This window comes from Erpetoichthys calabaricus, chromosome 6 (genome assembly GCF_900747795.2).
Source record: "Erpetoichthys calabaricus chromosome 6, fErpCal1.3, whole genome shotgun sequence".
NCBI classification, from domain to species: Eukaryota; Metazoa; Chordata; class Cladistia; order Polypteriformes; family Polypteridae; genus Erpetoichthys; species Erpetoichthys calabaricus.
Genome location: NC_041399.2, coordinates 52,644,623 through 52,666,660, shown reverse-complemented (window position 1 = coordinate 52,666,660; position 22,038 = coordinate 52,644,623). Strand labels below are relative to the sequence as shown.

Sequence of the window (22,038 nt, the reverse complement as noted above, 5' to 3'; positions counted from 1 at the left end):
TTAAAGTGCGCTTCATGCTTTGGAACACAGTACGGCAATATGTTTGTAATGCATTTAGATTTCACTCACCTTTTTACTTTGCTGTATCCTTACTTAGATTAGGGATGCTTTTGTTAAGTTAAATACGCTTTGTCATTATTTCCATAAGAAAAAACACATATTTAGAAATGAAGTAGCATTGTTATAATGAGCAGTAAGTAAAAAAAAAAATACAGTATATATTTCAGGTGTTAAATATTATCACTATTTCACACATTTTTATAGTTGTCTACAGAGACATTGAATAAAGTTTGCCACCTTTATTATTTTTATCCAGCACAAATGTATACTGAACCCTTTTTGCTTTTACAACATAAGATTGGTGTAACTTAATTTTTGTTTGCTATACACAGTCAGGCCCATAAGTATTTGGACAGTGACACAATTTTCAAAATATTTGCTCTGTACATCACCACAATGGATTTGAAATAAAACAATCATTATGTGATTAAAGTGCAGACTGTCTGCTTTACGTTAAGGGGTTTACCAAAAATATATGAGCTGTTTACAGTAGGAATGACAGACATTTTTATACAAGGTCTCCCTCTTTTTAGGGGCTCAAAAGTATTTGGACATTTGACTGACAAGCTGTTCCATGGCCAGGTGGGAACACTTCCCTCGTTATTTCATTAATTGTTAAACAGGTAAAAGGTCTGGAATTGATTTCAAGTGTGGAATTTGCTTTTGGAAGCTGCCACTGTGAATTATGAGGCCCAAAGAGCTGTCCATACAAGTAATAACAGTTTATCATTAGGCTGAGAAAGCAAAACAAATCCTTTACAGAAACAGCAGAAACACAAGAAGTGGTCAAATGAACCTTCTGGAACATTCTTAAAAAGAAGGAACACACTGGTGAACTCCGCAACACCATAAGGCCTGAACAATTATGGAGGACAACTGTGCTGGATGATAGCAGAATTCTTTCCTTGCTGAAGAAAAACCCCATCGTAACATTTAGTTAAACCAAGAACACTCTCTGGGAGGTAGACCTATCATTGCCAAAGTCTACAGTCAAGAGAAAGCTTCATGATAGTAAATATAGAGGGTTTAGAACAAAGTGCAAACCACTGGTAAACCTCAAGCATAGGAAGGGCAGATTAGACTTTGCTAGGAAACTTTTTAAAAGCCTGCCTAGTTCTGTAACAATTTTCTTTGGACAATGGAAACTAAGATCAAAATATACCAGAATGCTGGAAAGAGAGGAGTATTGAGAAGGGAAGAACTGGCTTATGATCCAATGAATAAAACATTATCTGTAAAACATGGTGGAAGAAGTGTTATGGCATGGGCATGCTTTGCCGCCAATGGAAGTCAGTCAGTAGTGTTTATTGATGATATGACTACTGGCAGAAATAGCAAGATGAATTCTGAAGTATACAAGGCTATACTATCTGCTGCAAAAATGATAGAATGACGCTTCATAGTAGAGATGGACAATAAGCCAGAACATAATGTGAAAGCAAACCAAGTGCTTTTCAACTGACCTCAAGTCAATCAACTGACCTCAACCCAGCTAGACATGCATTTTACTTTCTGAAGAGAAAACTGACGGCAGAAAGCTCAATGAAGAAGCAGCAACTGAAGAGAGCTGCAGTAACGACTTGGCAAAGTATCACTATGGTGGAAACCTAGCATTTGAAGATTGCCATGGGTTCCAGACTTCAGGCATTCATTGATTGATTATAAAGAATTTTCAACCAAATATTGAAAATGATAATTATATTTATGATTGTCAGTTTGTCCAAATACTTTTGAGACCCTGAAAATAGTGGGTGCATTTATAAAAATGTCTATATTATTGGTAAACTCCTTAAATTAAAGCTGAAAGTCTGCACTTCAAGCACATAATAATGCTTTATATCACATCCATTGTGGTGGCATCCAGAGCCAAAATTATGAAAACTGTCACTGTCCAAATACTTATGGATGTAACTGTAAGGAATGAATTATTAGTAACATTCAGATCAGTACACCAATTTAAGCATGCAGGGCAAATGTCCCTGAGAAATGCACACAGAGAAAATGGCGTGCGGAGACAAATGAATGCAGAAGAAATACACATGGCAGCAAAAAGTGCAGCTAGTGAAATTAAACAAACACTTACAGAAATGGAGAAAAAAGTGTGCCTGCATATTAAAATGTTATTCGCTTTAAGTTTTGTGCCTTATCAATACAGTTGCCCTTTTATTTACATGGATATAAATTCTCTCTATTTAGTATTTGACCTTGTTACTGCTTTGAATATAAACAACATTTATTTATATAGCACATTTTCATACAAAAAGTAGCTCAAAGTGCTTTACATAATGAAGAAAAGAAAAATAAAAGACAAAATAAGAAATTAAAATAAGACATTAGTTAACGTAGAAAAGGAGTAAGTTCCGATGCCTAGGGTGGACAGAAAAAACAAAAAAAAACTCCAGAAAGCTGGAGAAAAAAATAAAGTCTGTAGGGGTTCCAGGCCATGAGACCGCCCAGTCCCCTCTGGGCATTCTGCCTAACATAAATGAAATACAGTAATCCCTCACTTATCGCGGGAGATAGGTTCCAAGGCCGACCGCGATAACTGAATTTCCGCGAAGTAGGGACACCATATTTATTTAATTATTTAACGTGTATTTGGACATTTTTTAAACCCTCCCTGTATTGTTAACAACCCACCCTTTACTCTATTAATAACAGGGACAACTGCTAAGCAATATGAAATCGGTAGATAAGTTTACACTTACTGTATAGCGAAGTACACGTAGCAGCTTGTAGGCGGTCATGACGTCGTCGACCTTGTTGCAAAGATTCCTAAAGCAGATTCCATCCAGACTACTGCCTTATCACGTCCACTTGCAACTCGTTTTGCGCCCTGGTTAAAGGACACTGCGGCTGTAGATCTTATATGCTTTTCCTCCTTTTTAAATAAAAAGAATCGTGGACTCATTTATGCTGTAATGGTGTCTGCAGCGGTGTGGCTGTTCTTTTCCTTCAACATATCCAAAACGTTTACCTTTTCTGCAATCATTTGCATCTGTTGCCGCTTGGACACGGCCCCTGAAGCAATAGCACGTTAATGCTGAATGAGTGAGATGAGACTTCCCGGTTAATGCAACACTCCGTCGCTGAGCCAATCAGCAGCACACAGGAACTTAACTGCGTGCTCTGATTGGGTAGCTTCTCAGCCATCCGCCAATAGCATCTCTTGTATGAAATCAATTGGGCAAACCAACTGAGGAAGCAAGTACCAGAAGTAAAAATCCGCGTTATATATTTAGATATGCTTACATATAAAATCCGCAAAGTCGTGAATCCGCGAAAAGTGAACTGCGAAGTAGCGAGGGATTACTGTAGTCCTCTTTGTAGTTAGGGTTCTCATGGAGTCACTTGATGCGAATGGTCATACAGACTTCTGGCTTTTAATCCATCCATCATTTTTGGAACATGAAACAAAAACCACTACATTATAAAACATCCTAAGGCTGTAATATTTACGATGTTAATTGATAATGCCGTTAGCATAGTTAGAAAATTGATCAGGCAGATGAGTGAAGTGTAATCAAAACTGGCCAGTATAGCACAGAAAAAAAAATACAAAAGATGTCAGCCATTTGAAGCAGACTTTACCTGCTTTGAGATTGAAGGAGCTGAACTATATATGTGCTGTTTTTAATTCTCCCCAGTCAAACCAAGTTGTTCTTCAGAGAAAAACAAGATCTGCTCCCTGCTAATATGAAGTAATGAAAAACTAGCAAATTATGTGTTGTTACACTGTATATTTATATAATATTTATTTATATGATATTTATGTACAGTACAATCCCTCTTAACCGGCCACCTCGGGACTGGACTCATGGCCGGTTAATCCAACGAATACCTATTTTCATGTAGAAAAATATTTCTAAGGGTATGTACTGTACCTCTTCGACATTCCTGAAGAAACCATATCCACAAGGTTTCATCCACGATTTCGCACATGGGTTTTTTTCTCGTACAAAGACTGGACAGTGTGGTGTAGTGGGTCCACAGCTCAAGTCAAAAAGGCCACTTTTTAAATAAATATTTGCTGCACTCGCTGCTTAGCGAGGGGCCGTGATATGTGTGGCCCATCGTTCCCGGGGAATTCGTGATGCTGAAGAAAGCGGTCACTCCAGCTGAGCAATCACGGAGCTGGAGTGACTGGTATTGAAGACCACTGGCCGTCGAAAGGCAGCGGCAGTCGTGGAGGCTTTGGGCTGGTTTAGCCCCAGCGTGAGCACCCTGGTCCGGATGGAGCCTGACGTAGCCAGGGATCGGAGGGCTACCGGACCAGTGGGGAAGGCAGCTGCACCTGCAGCTAGGGTGACTCCCCTGTTGCGTAGCCCGATGGGAGAAGCAGGGGAGCCGCCAGGTAGAAAGAAGGCACCGTGCTTTGGATTTTAAGAGACCGCTTCCAGCCATTGTTTTGACCATGTTTGCATTGTTTTTAGAGGACTTGTTTTTTTACTAATGGATTTTAACCTCCACTAAGTCACTCATTTTAATGGATTATTTAAAGAAGACTTTTGATACACTGCACTTTATTTAATTTAAAGACTGTTTTGTTGTTTGCTGGTTTTAAAATACCTCTACCTATAATAATAGTGCATACATATAATATAAAGAAGAACTCAGGATTTAAATATATTTACAGTGGTGTGAAAAACTATTTGCCCCCTTCCTGATTTCTTATTCTTTTGCATGTTTGTCACACAAAATGTTTCTGATCATCAAACACATTTAACCATTAGTCAAATATAACACAAGTAAACACAAAATGCAGTTTTTAAATGATGGTGTTTATTATTTAGGGAGAAAAAAAATCCAAACCTACATGGCCCTGTGTGAAAAAGTAATTGCCCCCTTGTTAAAAAATAACCTAACTGTGGTGTATCACACCTGATAGATAGATAGATAGATAGATAGATAGATAGATAGATAGATACTTTATTAATCCCAATGGGAAATTCACATTCTTCAGCAGCAGCATACTGATACAATAAATAATATTAAATTAAAGAATGATAATAATACAGGTGAAAAAAAAAAAAAAAAAAAAAAAAACAGACAATAACTATGTATAATGTTAAATATTAACGTTTACCCCCCCTGGTGGAATTAAAGAGTCGCATAGTTTGGGGGAGGAACGATCTCCTCAATCTGTCTGTGGAGCAGGACAGTGACAGCAGTCTGTCGCTGAAGCTGCTCTTCTGTCTGGAGATGACATTATTTAGTGGATGCAGTGGATTCTCCATAATTGATAGGAGCCTGCTGAGCGCCCTTTGCTCTGCCACAGATGTTAAACTGTCCAGCTCCATGCCAACAATAGAGCCTGCCTTCCTCACCAGTTTGTCCAGGCGTGAGGCGTCTTTCCTCTTAATGCTGCCTCCCCAGCACACCACTGCGTAGAAGAGGGCGCTCGCCACAACTGTTTGATAGAACATCTGCAGCATCTTATTGCAGATGTTGAAGGAAGCCAGCCTTCTAAGGAAGTATAACCGGCTTTGTCCTTTCTTGCACAGCGCATCAGTATTGGCAGTCCAGTCTAATTTATCATCCAGCTGCACTCCCAGATATTTATAGGTCTGCACCATCTGCACACAGTCACCTTTGATGATCACTGGGTCTATGAGGGGTCTGGGCCTCCTAAAATCCACCACCAGCTCCTTGGTTTTGCTGGTGTTCAGGTGTAAAGTTCAATTTCCGTAGCCACCCCCAGGCCTGATTACTGCCACACCTGTTTCAATCAAGAAATCACTTAGGAATAGGAGCTGCCTGACACAGAGAAGTAGACCAAAAAGCACCTCAAAAGCTAGACATCATGCCAAGATCCAAAGAAATTCAGGAACAAATGAGAACAGAAGTAATTGAGATCTATCAGTCTGGTAAAGGTTATAAAGCCATTTCTAAAGCTTTGGGACTCCAGCGAACCACAGTGAGAGCCATTATCCACAAATGGCAAAAACATGGAACAGTGGTGAACCTTCCCAGGAGTGGCCGGCCGACCAAAATTACCCCAAGAGCGCAGAGACGACTCATCCGAGAGGTCACAAAAGACCCCAGGACAACGTCTAAAGAACTGCAGGCCTCACTTGCCTCAATTAAGGTTAGTGTTCACGACTCCACCATAAGAAAGAGACTGGGCAAAAACGGCCTGCATGGCAGATTTCCAAGACGCAAACCACTGTTAAGCAAAAACATTAGGGCTCGTCTCAATTTTGCTAAGAAACATCTCAATGATTGCCAAGACTTTTGGGAAAATACCTTGTGGACTGATGAGTCAAAAGTTGAACTTTTTGGAAGGCAAATGTCCCGTTACATCTGGCGTAAAAGGAACACAGCATTTCAGAAAAAGAACATCATACCAACAGTAAAATATGGTGGTGGTAGTGTGATGGTCTGGGGTTGTTTTGCTGCTTCAGGACCTGGAAGGCTTGCTGTGATAGATGGAACCATGAATTCTACTGTCTACCAAAAAATCCTGAAGGAGAATGTCCGGCCATCTGTTCGTCAACTCAAGCTGAAGCGATCTTGGGTGCTGCAACAGGACAATGACCCAAAACACACCAGCAAATCCACCTCTGAATGGCTGAAGAATATCAAAATGAAGACTTTGGAGTGGCCTAGTCAAAGTCCTGACCTGAATCCAATTGAGATGCTATGGCATGACCTTAAAAAGGCGGTTCATGCTAGAAAACCCTCAAATAAAGCTGAATTACAACAATTTTGCAAAGATGAGTGGGCCAAAATTCCTCCAGAGCGCTGTAAAAGACTCATTGCAAGTTATCGCAAACGCTTGATTGCAGTTATTGCTGCTAAGGGTGGCCCAACCAGTTATTAGGTTCAGGGGGCAATTACTTTTTCACACAGGGCCATGTAGGTTTGGATTTTTTTTTCTCCCTAAATAATAAAAACCACCATTTACAAACTGCATTTTGTGTTTACTTGTGTTATATTTGACTAATGGTTAAATGTGTTTGATGATCAGAAACATTTTGTGTGACAAACATGCAAAAGAATAAGAAATCAGGAAGGGGGCAAATAGTTTTTCACACCACTGTATATATTTTATTTTAACAGGCCGGTTAATGCGAGGCCAGTTAAGAGGCATTGTACTGTATTATATATTTGTCCATATGATTTGGACCTTTTGAAGGTTTTGTACTGCTTGCTCAGTACTTGACACATCTGTAAAATATAGGGCAGATTTATTACCCATTTGTGCTTCTAAATCCAGTACACACCAATATAGTTAGACACTTTTTGTTTTTTCTCCTTTAATTCCCATCATCTCCAAAATGTGTGAAAAACTATTTGCCCCCTTCCTGATTTCTTATTCTTTTGCATGTTTGTCACACAAAATGTTTCTGATCATCAAACACATTTTAACCATTAGTCAAATATAACACAAGTAAACACAAAATGCAGTTTGTAAATGGTGGTTTTTATTATTTAGGGAGAAAAAAAAAATCCAAACCTACATGGCCCTGTGTGAAAAAGTAATTGCCCCCTGAACCTAATAACTGGTTGGGCCACCCTTAGCAGCAATAACTGCAATCAAGCGTTTGCGATAACTTGCAATGAGTCTTTTACAGTGCTCTGGAGGAATTTTGGCCCACTCATCTTTGCAAAATTGTTGTAATTCAGCTTTATTTGAGGGTTTTCTAGCATGAACCGCCTTTTTAAGGTCATGCCATAGCATCTCAATTGGATTCAGGTCAGGACTTTGACTAGGCCACTCCAAAGTCTTCATTTTGTTTTTCTTCAGCCATTCAGAGGTGGATTTGCTGGTGTGTTTTGGGTCATTGTCCTGTTGCAGCACCCAAGATCGCTTCAGCTTGAGTTGACGAACAGATGGCCGGACATTCTCCTTCAGGATTTTTTGGTAGACAGTAGAATTCATGGTTCCATCTATCACAGCAAGCCTTCCAGGTCCTGAAGCAGCAAAACAACCCCAGACCATCACACTACCACCACCATATTTTACTGTTGGTATGATGTTCTTTTTCTGAAATGCTGTGTTCCTTTTACGCCAGATGTAACGGGACATTTGCCTTCCAAAAAGTTCAATTTTTGTCTCATCAGTCCACAAGGTATTTTCCCAAAAGTCTTGGCAATCATTAAGATGTTTCTTAGCAAAATTGAGACGAGCCCTAATGTTCTTTTTGCTTAACAGTGGTTTGCGTCTTGGACATCTGCCATGCAGGCCATTTTTGCCCAGTCTCTTTCTTATGGTGGAGTCGTGAACACTGACCTTAATTGAGGCAAGTGAGGCCTGCAGTTCTTTAGACGTTGTCCTGGGGTCTTTTGTGACCTCTCGGATGAGTCGTCTCTGCGCTCTTGGGGTAATTTTGGTCGGCCGGCCACTCCTGGGAAGGTTCACCACTGTTCCATGTTTTTGCCATTTGTGGATAATGGCTCTCACTGTGGTTCGCTGGAGTCACAAAGCTTTAGAAATGGCTTTATAACCTTTACCAGACTGATAGATCTCAATTACTTCTGTTCTCATTTGTTCCTGAATTTCTTTGGATCTTGGCATGATGTCTAGCTTTTGAGGTGCTTTTGGTCTACTTCTCTGTGTCAGGAAGCTCCTATTTAAGTGATTTCTTGATTGAAACAGGTGTGGCAGTAATCAGGCCTAGGGGTGGCTATGGAAATTGAACTCAGGTGTGATACACCACAGTTAGGTTATTTTTTAACAAGGGGGCAATTACTTTTTCACACAGGGCCATGTAGGTTTGGATTTTTTTTCTCCCTAAATAATAAACACCATCATTTAAAAACTGCATTTTGTGTTTACTTGTGTTATATTTGACTAATGGCTAAATGTGTTTGATGATCAGAAACATTTTGTGTGACAAACATGCAAAAGAATAAGAAATCAGGAAGGGGGCAAATAGTTTTTCACACCACTGTAAATGTTCTTGTATAAGGGAGACTCTGATAGGTATGTGGTGCGTATATGTTCATCAAAATACAGTCAGTCATCATGGAATGCAGCTTTCTAATTGAAAGTAAACACAAAGTGGAACTTTATGTATGAAACCAAAATTAATTAACACTTTAAATTAATATTTGTGTGGTTTAATATTTTACAATGTTGACAGATTTTGAATGATTGTGGAGCAGACAGGAACAGTCAGAATATCAATGGGAACAAGATTAAAAAACATTTGGTTGCACAGGTTTAATGTGCATATAACATATAGACCCTGGAGCTGTACTAGCACTTTCTCACTTAAAATCTTCATTTACATGTCTAGTTTATGCTGCCTAGCTTCAGTCGCACTTTTATCACCTGCAAAGCTGTAAACAAGTTGCTTTTGCATTTGGCTTATGGCCACTAAAGACTGATGCATGTTAAGATTGAGTTCTAGTCCAGCTTATTAAAAAAGAGTTTGAGACTTAAGTGTTGTAGATAAAGGATTGGGTGGGGGGTTACTAGGAGCATGTATTTGTTGCTGAGCTCCAAAACCCACACCAACACCACGGTTTTGTCCATTTACTATTTGTCCCAAACACTTATGTCATGCCATCATTTACATCGTTTAGTACACACTCATTCTTAGAGTATATAAGAAAATTATAAGATGTGAAGTTAAACTGAAAGTGGAATAGTGAATTATCATATATTTAATAATCTGTGATACTGATTACATGGTATTTAGAGTATTTTATGAACATTTCTAGAACTAAAAACAAATTGAATAAATCATAATAAGAAATAAAAAATATCATTATAATTGCCAAAAACAATTTGAGTAAGTTTTGAATTTTAATTTATTTGTGCAGTGTATGTTGTCTCATATCATTATTTCGTTTGAAGTAGTTCTCATAAATCCTTACTTTAATCCTAATCTAAATATTTTCACTGTTTTGTTTTTCTCTTCTTTTTTTTTTTTACTTACTTCCAGAATACCTCAGTCTTAGAGAATCATCACTGGCGGTCAGCTGTAGGCCTGCTGCGGGAATCTGGGCTTTTTGCACATCTTTCTGCAGAAGATAGGTATGAGTACTGCATTACAAGGACTTGCATCACATCTGAATTCTACATATTTCAGTGCACAAAAGCTTACAGTTGTGTGATACTTATGTAGTGTCGGTTTAATCAAAGTGCTGATGATAAAATGAAAAATAGTTTTTCAAAAATTACTGGGATTTATGTTATAGAGAATGGTGTTGAAGATGATAATATGGATTAATTCTTTATAAACTAGATTCTGTTTGTTTTCTAATGTATCTGATGTATATCTTGGAATATTATTTTGATTCAGATTTATGCGTTTACTAAAATAATCGTAACCCTTTATGCACTAAATGTTATTTCACCTATATTACATGCATAAAGATAAGCGGCTTGAAGTGTAGATTTATGTAATAAGGAGCACAGATATCTTAAGAGTAGTGAGTACAGTACTTCAGATTTTTTAAAAAAAATACTTCTATGATTAAAAGCCTTTGTTTACACCAGTATTAACTTTATAAACACACAAAAAAGGTGGTGCTTTAGCAATTTCTATTCTAAAAACTACATTGCCAAAACATTTAATGATGCACAACCCTGGAATTGATTTTCATTTGTTCCCTAATCTGTCAGCTATCACTGTACCAAGTGCAGATGTCATATCCCATAGCATTGAAAAGTTATATTGTTCTTATACTGATGTTGCAGCCAAGAAATGGCCACAAACTAGGAATAAGTAAAAACAATATAGATCAATCAATCTCTCTCTTTCTCTCTCTCTCTCTCATTTATATATAGATATATATCTCTATATATCTATGTCTATATATATATATATATATATATATATATATATATATATATATAATATAATATACACACACACACACACACACACATAGAGACAGTCTTTGGAACACTGATTGGCTATGCCACACATCATTTTTTTTTTATGAGCTTTATGCATCTGGCATATCTTTTTTGTTTACAGTCTGTGAAGGTGGTTCACTCTTTTTTCTTACATTAAGAAGATAGAAATACCTTGGAAATAGTAATAAAACTTTATTATTATTTTGTTCTTATGGCCTTGTGTATGTTTTCTGACATTTGAAGGGCCCTTAAAAGTTTGTTTTGATCAGCGCTGCTCCACTAGGCTAACTTTTATGTGTTCGACCCACACCGCCTTCCCTAGACTGCCGGTATAGTGCAAACTGATCTTTAAGTCACTGTGGCTACATGTCACATCAGTTATCCACACCAGACCTTAAACATTATATCTTGATTCACTAGTTGGATCCTGTCTAAATACGAGCAGCAGACTTCAGAGCTTTTATTAAAGAATACTAATTTATCGGCCAACAAGTGGAAATCCCGTTCTCATCGCACTTCTTTTTTAATTAGGCCAGTTTTGCACAGCAAATAATATAGAATACATTTGAAGTAGACTTAAAAAAAGCAGCTTAGTACTACAGTTATTAGAAGGCTTGATTAAAGCTGAAAGTCTGTTAACAGTATAGGGATAAAGGGATGCTTTTCTTAAGAGAAACCTTACTGGATTGAGAGTAATTTGGATTGTTATTGGAATTGTTCAGTTTTTGTGAACGAGCAGTTTCTTGTAGGAGCATATAAGCAGACCTGAAACTTATGAGGGTAAGAAGTAAAGATGTACAGTCAGTCAAAACATACAGTAGTCCAGGCTAGAGAGAACACAAACCTGAGCAAATTGGAAAAATGGCCTTGGTTGTGAAAAATGATAGTATCTAGCAAATGGTATGAAGAAAGAAGCAGCGGCTGTAAATCAGTGAAGATAAGTGTTTGATCGTTGTTTCTTAAACTATGAGTCGCGATCCAAATTGGGTCGTGCACATGCTTATGGGTCATTACATGATTGTGTAGTAAAATTAGATGAGATTGTCCAAGCACAAATTTTGTGGCGCATGGTATGCTGGCCACTGTCGGCATATTTTTAGTGCTGTAGTATGTGATCTGAGACACGTCAGGTCAGGTTGGGGGGAGCATGCACTGGCACAGCACATTGCCTCACCCACCTAAAGATTAAACATCTCGGTATCCCAGTTGGCAAACCCACGCAGTCCAGTCCCACCCTCTGGAAATGGATGTCTTTCTGCCGCAGCCAGGTGTTAAGTGGGTGTCCCTTTGGCCTGGTCCAGCCACTTGGGTTGGGTCTTTAACAGTGAAGATCCTGCAAGCTTGATTACTTTTGGGGAATCTCGCCACATCGCCATAGTGCCATAACTGACGGTCCCTCACAATACAGGTAATGTGCTTCATTTGGCACTCTGTGAGCAACCTCTTGTTCGACACAAACTCAGACCAGTGGATTTGCATTCTCTGAAGAATCACAGTACCAAAGGAGTCCAGTCTTCATTTCGGGTCACTTGATAGAGTTCAAGTCTCACAACTATATTGCAAAATAGGATGCACCAGACTCTAAAGATTGGACATTTTACAAAAGTATTGCAAGCGCCACACACCCATTTCCAGCGACCTCATGATCTCCCATGTTCTCCCAATCAGTCTACTGATTTCAAGGAAGAGTCACCAGAGACATGAATGTCGCTGCCGAGGTAAGTAAACCTCTTGATGAGGTAGACATTCTTTCCGCAGACAGACGCACTGCTGATGGCCGTGCCCAAGAGGTCATTAAAGTCTTGAGACGTGGCCTATAAATAACGCCTTTCATGCATCACAGAGATGTTGTTGATGTAGTATGAAAATATAATTAATAATTCTTCAAGACACCATCCTGTGAAACAGTCCATCTGAGGTGACTGACAATGGCACAAATAAGAAAGTGGCAGAGAGGAAGTAGTGACAGAGAAGCTTTTGCAGTGATTAGGGAAAAGATTGCGGTGATAACTTGAGATGTCAAAATATAAATCATGGGTGCTACACAAGGATGTGATCATTTCTGGGGTGACATTCTCTTGCAACTATTTTAAAGTTTTTTAATAAATTTCGTTCTACTGATAGCATGACGGGGCGGCACGGTGGCGCAGTGGGTAGCGCTGCTGCCTTGCAGTTGGGAGACCTGGGGACCTGGATTCGCTTCCTGGGTCCTCCCTGCGTGGAGTTTGCATGTTCTCCCCGTGTCTGCGTGGGTTTCCTCCGGGCGCTCCGGTTTCCTCCCACAGTCCAAAGACATGCAGGTTAGGTGATTGGCGATTCTAAATTGGCCCTAGTGTGTGCTTGGTGTGTGGGTGTGTTTGTGTGTGTCCTGCGGTGGGTTGGCACCCTGCCCAGGATTGGTTCCCTGCCTTGTGCCCTGTGTTGGCTGGGATTGGCTCCAGCAGACCCCCGTGACCCTGTGTTCGGATTCAGCGGGTTGGAAAATGGATGGATGGATGGATGATAGCATGACGTGTGTTTTTGGACCAATGCAAACTATAAGAACACCAGAAAGACAGGCAGTAGAGCGAAAACCTCAAGGTTTAGCATGACATCATCCAGCAGCATTAAACACTTCAGTCTGAGCTTTTTGCAGAATTAATGATTTATTCTATAATAATAATAATACATTTTATTTATATAGCGCCTTTCCCATGCTCAAGGCACTTCACAGAATTTAAGAGAGAACGGCAGGGTATACTGTATATAGCATTGTACAAACCAGATAAATAAATAAAGAAGATTAATACAGTAAATTTAGAGAAAAAGCCTAACAGACAACATAATTGATGGTCTCGCACACACACACAGAGGTTACATGAGCATCTTGACATAGAGGTAAACTGAGAGAAGGGTAGTAAAGTCAAGTAGAGCTAAAAGCCTTCCTGAACAGATGAGTTTTGAGTTGTTTCTTAAAAGAATTCATGGAGTCAGCTGACCTGATTAATTTCGGTCGGTCATTCCAGAGTCTGGGCGTTATACAGCTGAAGGCCCTGTCACCAATGGAGTGTAGATTAGTGTGGGGCACAACAAGATTTCCAGAATCGGAGGACCTTAGTGGGCGGGCAGGCACATAGTGATGGAGGAGGTCACTGATGTAGTTTGGTGCGAGGTTATTTAAAGCTTTGTAGGTTATTAGTAGGATTTTATATTCGATTCTGTAGGACACAGGGAGCCAGTGAAGACGGAGCAGGATGGGTGTGATGTGCTCGCTGCTGCTGGTTCGAGTAAGGACTCTTGCAGCTGAGTTTTGAATAAGCTGGAGCTGTGATATAAGATTAGAAGGGGCACCTGCCAGTAGGGAATTACAATAATCGATGCGGGACGTGATAAAAGCATGGACAAGTTTCTCAGCATTAGAGAAGGAGAGGAAGGAGCGAACACGGGATATGTTACGGAGGTGAAAGTAAGAAAGTTTCTTAATGTGATTTATGTGGGCGGAATAAGTGAGGGAGGAATCAAAAATGACACCAAGATTCTTTGCAGTAGAGGCAGGTCTGATGAGATCACCGCCAAGATGGACTGGGAAAGAGCTCATTTTATTAAGTTGCACTTTAATCACCTGTATTAAACAAAAATCATGCATAAATGTTTAAGAATAAGTTAGCTACATGACTCAAACTTTTGTGTTCAGTTTATTGAATTGTTAAATGAAAATCAAAATATGCTGTACAATTATCTGTTATCTTTTCTGTTTTTTAGGCTGAAAATGGAAAGTGAGCTAGGCTCATTGATTTTAGCAACTGACATCAGTAGGCAGAATGAATATTTATCACAGTTCAGAGCACATTTGGACAGAGAAGACCTATGCTTAGACGATGCTGGACATCGACACTTTATACTTCAGGTAAGTTCATCATTATTAGAAACTGGGTTTTTGCAGAACAGCACATTTGTACAAAATTAATAAAGTGCGCCTTTAATCTCTTGACTTCTTTATACGTTGCGAGCAGTACTGCAGTTTTATGTCATTGCTAGCATAAAAATCTTCTCTGCTGGATTTTCAGTGATTAGTTGACTTCTTCAGAAAGATGAATGCATTGCTTTATGTACGGTCCCTCTTGGCTGTGCGCCCTTCTTTCCTTTAGCAAGGCTGAACAAATGTGGCATCCACGTCCAGCTTTATTACGGAAGGTCCAGCACTGGGCAACTCTGCAGAACAGAAATTATGACTGAGTAGAGATTTAGAACTTGCAATACAGAGAGATGTGGATATTAAGATAGTTTTTTTGGGTGCCATAGGTCCAGCCTTTTGAGAATTGGTTTGAAGCTTTATCCAGTGTTGCCAATGGCCGAGTTACAGCCCATTGCTCTCTACAGTTAAGTACCAATGAAATAGGGCCTGTCTGCTACAACATACAATACCTGTATGTAGAAGAAAACTTGGCAATGCCAGTCCCTTCCTATACTGTTGCCCCTTTTGACCCTTCCAGTTTTGCCTCGGCTAATAACACTGCTTCTGCCTGTCAGGAGAGAATTGTTGCACCTACTAGGTCATCTGCCCTCAACAGTCCAGAAGTGTCATTACACTTTTTTCTCCCAGGTTGTAATTCTCTTCCCACTGTGCTAATATGGTGTTCTGTTTCTCTTGAGCAGTTTCATGTTTTGGTTTTGTGAACAATATTGGGTTCACTATTGCATATTAAATATATGTGTATATTCAACCCATTTTCACCAAGTTATTTATTTGTTTATTTTCAAGAATATTCATTGCTTTATTTTGCGGTTTCCTTTAACCCTAAGGGCATGATTACTGGTAGATAGATCCTGAAAGTTATACAGTTGAACAGTATATCTGACTGTGAAAGTGACAGTAATCCTTGTCCACACAAATTAGAACAGTCATTTCAACACACTAAGGTCAAGACAGTAAGTCTGTGTGGATAGCACTTTGAGTACTGAGAAAAGCGCTATATAAATGTAATGAATTATTATTATTAATAAGGTGTAATTAAAGAAAGAGCGAGAATTTGGAAAACATAAGACAACTGATGGTACATATGTGGTTTGAATTTTTTAACAAGTCAAATTTGTGAAAAATAATTAATAACTAAAATAAAAAAACACACTCTCACTACTACTTTGCACATAAGTCTAACTTTTCCAATTCTGTCCATGTCAGAAACATGACCTGTTCAACACATTTCAACACTCAACTTAAAATATAAATACAGTAAATACACTATAAATATGGAGGTATAAAGCACTCTTGACCTGAATTGAAATACACAGCAAAGACTAATCTTTATAGCTGGTAGAATTATGTTGAAAAAAATTAAGATTACATTATTACCTATATGGACTATCATTTCCCAGATAATGGTCTGCAATTTGTGGGAGTGTTAAAAATGTATTACTACATGTAAGAGCTGCTCATAACTGCCACTCTCCTACCCCCAGTTGACAGATGCCAAGTTTAACAGAACTTTACACAGATGAATTAAAGAGGGGGGAAATGTTTACTTATTTTATGCAGTGCAGAAGCATTTTCGAGCATTCTTCTACATCTAAGAAGAATACTCAAATTGATTGTCAAGTACTGCTGCATGTTTAAATGCAGTAAGCAGGGATTTAAAGCCTTTAACACTGTCTCATATGAAGGTCATGCCTTTTTCCCTAACTCATTTTTATAGGCAATTTTAAGTGAAGTTACCAGTCCTCTTTTGTAAATGCCATCTGACAGACGGACAGAAAAATCAGTCAAACTTTATTTCATATTTAATAGCACTTGTTTTTACAAGGTATTTTAAGAAAGCAAATTAGAACTTTGTGATAGTTAACAAGATCACAAATGCAATTTCAAAAGTTTACAAAAGATATTGAAGTATATCAGCAAAATTGTCCTTTATTCATTCAGTTGCATCCTGAGTTTTTTGTTAATAGTAAATCTGCACATTGACTTGTATCTGTTTAATTTTGTGTTCAGATGGCATTGAAGTGTGCAGATATTTGCAATCCATGCAGGACTTGGGAGTTAAGTAAGCAGTGGAGTGAAAAAGTAACTCAAGAATTTTTTCATCAAGGTAAGTGAATATACAATACACGGTTAAGAAAATAAAAGGTTAAAAACTTATTTTTGAATAGATTAAAAACTTATTAAGCAGACAGTCTATGGGATGAAATGGTAATTGTAAGAGAATTTTAAAAGTGGATTTTTTGTTCTGTTTGGGAGAGGATGAATATAAGGTTGGGAGTGTTTGTTTTTGTTAGTCCTATTTTTACCATATTATATATTAGAAGAAAATAAATGAGTTAACACAGGAAAAAAATGAGTGCATTAGTTTTAAATTCAAATGGGTAATAGTAATCAAATCTAACTGTCAATTACAAAAATGTCATTTTTTCAGCTGAATTATGGCTAGTATTTTAAGCACATACAATTTACCTATAGTCCTATGACCCCAAAGTAGCACTGGTATTTTATTGTTATTGCTGCACTTGTTCCTAAGATTGCGTGCTGTCTGTATTTTTTGATATCTTACTTTGTTTTAAAAGTTTTTCAAATTTATGCCTTTTTGACCTTTGAGACTCCAGGTAAATGCAGTTCAAATTTCCAGTCAACATTGTTGGCACAGCTGTGTGTGTGTGTGTGTGTGTGTGTTTCATTTCTATTCTCTCTTTTTAAGCAAAACCAACATTTTCAGAGAGCAAGATAGTACATCCATGTACATAGTCCGCATAATGCAATTCTAGTTTCATAGAGAACCACAGGTAATCCTGGCAGCATCAGGCACAAAGCAGGAACCACCCAAGGATTGGGTTGTTGGTCCATAGCAAGACAAGCTTACAAATTCATATTAGGAGAATTTAGAGTTGGCAGTTAACCTCACTTGTACATCTTTGGCATTTGTAATGAAAAACACAATTAAAAAGCAGACCACAAGAACATACAGATTACAGAGGGGCAATTGTTAATTTTTGATGTCTTAGTCAAATAATACTGCAATAAATAAATCAATGAAATAACCCTTCTATTTGTAAAAAAATTTGGCGCACACAATAGAACAGTGTATTGGTAAAACATTTTCACCAGATGTGCGTAACATTTTTTTTTTCCTGATGCTCTGGATTTCTTTCCTTTCTAACATTAACAGAATGTTCCATCATCTTAAAACATTTCCACTGTAGTGTGATCAGGTGTTTGACTCAGCTATTCAGAACATTGTGCGAAGGTGTGCTGCCAGTAAGAATAATCATGGTATGGGGAAGAGCTGAGCAAGATATTTACATTGTGGGAATTTTGTAACAACATATAAATAAAATGTGTTTTTCAGAAAACCAGTTTTATAGACCTAGCAAACATGAGTTCATGTGAGCACCTCTATTTTTTGCACATTTTTTATTTCCAAAAAATATAAAAGCTGTTTTTAATTTATTCTCAGGTGTTTTGTTATTCCAAAGATTTAAGAACCTCTATTTTCGTCTTATGTTCTATTCTGAACCTAAGGAATTGATGTCTTACTGAGTGTTAATTGAACTGGTACTAGGGAGGAATCTGCTTTGGATGTTTTTGTCAATCTGCATTTCCATGCACTGCACAGTTTAGATTAAATACTTGACATGACTGCAGCTTGTCTTTGAACTATGGAAGACATCCAGTGAAAATATATTGAGAAGTTGCCCCAAACAATGGGAGAAGTGCCCTATTTGAGCTAGAGATCCCTAAACCTTTAACTGGTCAAAAGTGTTGCATGATATCTAGGAACTTGTATGTGAACAAAGCATGATGTTTATGTGGGCATCATGAAGGGCTTGGTTGTATATTTTACTTATAACAATAATATTGTACTGCGGTGGGTTGGCACCCTGCCCAGGATTGGTTCCCTGCCTTGTGCCCTGTGTTGGCTGGGATTGGCTCCAGCAGACCCCCGCGACCCTGTGTTCGGATTCAGCGGGTTAAAAAATGGATGAATGGATATTGTATTTCATTGAAGAAATGATTCAGTATTAACTGTTAGTACCAAGCTTGATACCACGATAAGTGGATTGTGCAGATTTGTATCAGGTGAAATGCAATGTAAGTAAACGTAAGGTATTAGATAGATAGATAGATAGATACTTTATTAATCCCAAGGGGAAATTCACATACTCAAGCAGCGCCTTACTGGTACAAAAAACAATATTAAATTAAAGATTGATAATAATGCAGGTAAAAACAGACAATAACTTTATATAATGTTAACGTTTACCCCCCTGGGTGGAATTGAAAAGTCGCATAGTTTGGGGGACAAACGATCTCCTCAGTCTGTCAGTGGAGCAGGACAGTGACAGCAGTCTGTCGCTGAAGCTGCTCCTCTGTCTAGAGATGACACTGTTTAGTGGATGCAGTGGATTTTCAATAATTGATAGGAGCCTGCTGAGCACTCGTCGCTCTGCCACAGATGTTCAAACTGTCCAGCTCCATGCCAACAATAGAGCCTGCCTTCCTCACCAGTTTGTCCAGGCGTGAGGCATCTTTCTTCTTAATGCTGCCTCCCCAGCACACCACCGCGTAGAAGTGGGTGCTCGCCACAACCGTCTGATAGAACATCTGCAGCATCTTATTGCAGATGTTGAAGGACGCCAGCCTTCTAAGGAAGTATAACCGGCTCTGTCCTTTCTTATACAGAGCATCAGTATTGGCAGTCCAGTCTAATTTATCATCCAGCTGCACTCCCAGGTATTTATAGGTCTGCACCATCTGTACACAGTCACCTTTGATGATCACGGGGTCCATGAGGGGTCTGGGCCTCCTAAAATCCAACACCAGCTCCTTGGTTTTGCTGGTGTTCAGGTGTAGGTGGTTTGAGTCGCACCATTTAACAAAGTCATTGATTAGGTCCCTATACTCCTCCTCCTGCCCACTCCTGATGCAGCCCACGATAGCAGTGTCATCAGCGAACTTTTGCATGTGGCAGGACTCCGAGTTGTGTTGGAAGTCTGATGTATATAGGCTGAACAGGACCGGAGAAAGTACAGTCCCCTGTGGCGCTCCTGTGTTGCTGACCACAATGTCAGACGTGCAGTTCCCGAGACGCACATACTGAGGTCTGTCTTTAAGATAGTCCACGATCCATGCCACCAGGTATGAATCTACTCCCATCTCTGTCAGCTTGTCCCTAAGGAGCAGAGTTTGGAGGGTGTTGAAGGCGGTAGAGAAGTCTAGAAACATAATTCTTACAGCACCACTGCCTCTGTCCAAGTGAGAGAGGGATCGATGTAGCATATAGATGATGGCATCCTCCGCTCCCACCTTCTCCTTATATGCAAACTGCAGAGGGTCGAGGGCGTGTTGAACCTGTGGCCTCAGGTGGTGAAGCAGCAGCCTCTCGATGGTCTTCATCACATGTGATGTCAGAGCAACAATTACACATAGGAAGTAAAAATGTTAGATTTGAATACACATCGAGAGGCCCGAAAATGGAAGCACTGCTTATGGGAAGAAGTTAGGAGTTATAGTGGACTCTTCAATTTCATCTTCCAGACAGTGTTCAAAGGATATTACGAATGCTAACAGAATGCTAGGTTATATAACATGATATTTAAGAGTACAAGTCAAAGGAGGTTATTATTTAGAGACCTGTAAAGTTTCATTTAATTTTTTTTGGAGGATTATAGTGGATAGGATTGTCCAGCTTAGTTGGGCTGAAAGGCATGTTCTCTTCAAAAATTTGTCTAATATTGTAATGTTGTATTCTACACATGTTAAAATCGTGCTTTTTTTTATCTTTCACCAATTTCACGCTGTTTCAGTTTGTTTCTGAAAAAGCCTTTGTTACAGGTTTTAAAAGTATTTAAATAATAGAAATGATGCCTTCAAAATATGTGTATTTTAGAGTTTACTGAGTAGATGTTTTGATTATGACTAATTAAATGTAATAGAGGCTTTTAATTCATATATTTAAATTATGTTACCATAATAAAATGGCCATTAAACTGATAACAATACAACTGTAAACTCCAAAACTACTGAGCAGATTGAGTACAGTAATCCCTCCTCCATCGCGGGGGTTGCGTTCCAGAGCCACCCGCGAAATAAGAAAATCCGCGAAGTAGAAACCATATGTTTATATTGTTATTTTTATATTGTTATGCTTGGGTCACAGATTTGCGCAGAAACACAGGAGGTTGTAGAGAGACAGGAACGTTATTCAAACACTGCAAACAAACATTTGTCTCTTTTTCAAAAGTTTAAACTGTGCTCCATGACAAGACAGAGATGACAGTTCCGTCTCACAATTAAAAATGCAAACATATCTTCCCTCTTCAAAGGAGTGCGCGTCAGGAGCAGATCATGTCACAGAGATAGAAAAAAGCAAACAAATCAATAGGGCTGTTTTTCTTTTAAGTATGTGAAGCACCGCGGCACAAAGCTGTTGAAGGCGGCAGCTCACACCCCCTCCGTCAGGAGCAGACAAAGTGAGACAGTTTGTTTTTCAATCAAAAATCAATACGTGCCCTTCGAGCTTTTAAGTATGCGAAGCACCTTGCAGCATGTCATTTCAGGAAGCAGCTGCACAAAAGATCACAACATGAAGATAATCTTTCAGCATTTTTAGACGAGCGTCGGTATCGTCTAGGTGTGCAAACAGCCCCCCTGCTCAATCCCCCTACGTCAGGATCAGAGAAAGTCAGCGCAAAAGAAAGAGAAAAGTAAAGAGAAAAGTAAGTTGGGTAGCTTCTCAGCCATCTGCCAATAGTGTCCCTTGTATGAAATCAACTGGGCAAACCAACTGAGGAAGCATGTACCAGAAATTAAAAGACCTATTGTCCACAGAAACCCGCGAAGCAGCGAAAAATCCGCGATATATATTTAAATATGCTTACATATAAAATCCGCGATGGAGTGAAGCCGCGAAAGGCGAAGCGCGATATAGCGAGGGATGACTGTACACTATATTTACTTATTTTTCTTGAACTATCTGTCAAAGAATCGTGGGTGTAGAATATAGCTACTTCTATAACGTAACGCCATATTGACTCAAAGTGGTCCAATCAGTGTTACTTCTATTTAGGAGTCAATGAGCAGCACATATATAACATATATATGTTTTATGTATATATCTGCTCTGTGGAAATATTTAAGGGTACATTTTTGGGTCAAGATTTTGTATAGGGATTGGATGAAAATTAAGTTATTTTCC

General features: G+C 38.9%; 1 protein-coding gene across 4 annotated transcripts in view; it reads left to right on the top strand.

Annotated features, from left to right (window-relative positions):
- Window positions 1–22,038, top strand: part of pde7a (phosphodiesterase 7A) — a 147,192-nt gene that overhangs the window by 122,802 nt on the left and 2,352 nt on the right. For all 4 annotated transcript variants that reach the window (XM_051929171.1, XM_051929170.1, XM_028803576.2 and 1 more), the window contains 3 exons: window positions 9,957–10,048; window positions 14,618–14,762; window positions 16,842–16,938. In XM_051929171.1, coding sequence (XP_051785131.1) covers window positions 9,957–10,048; window positions 14,618–14,762; window positions 16,842–16,938 — 334 coding nt within the window. The remainder of the gene's footprint in view (window positions 1–9,956; window positions 10,049–14,617; window positions 14,763–16,841; window positions 16,939–22,038) is intronic.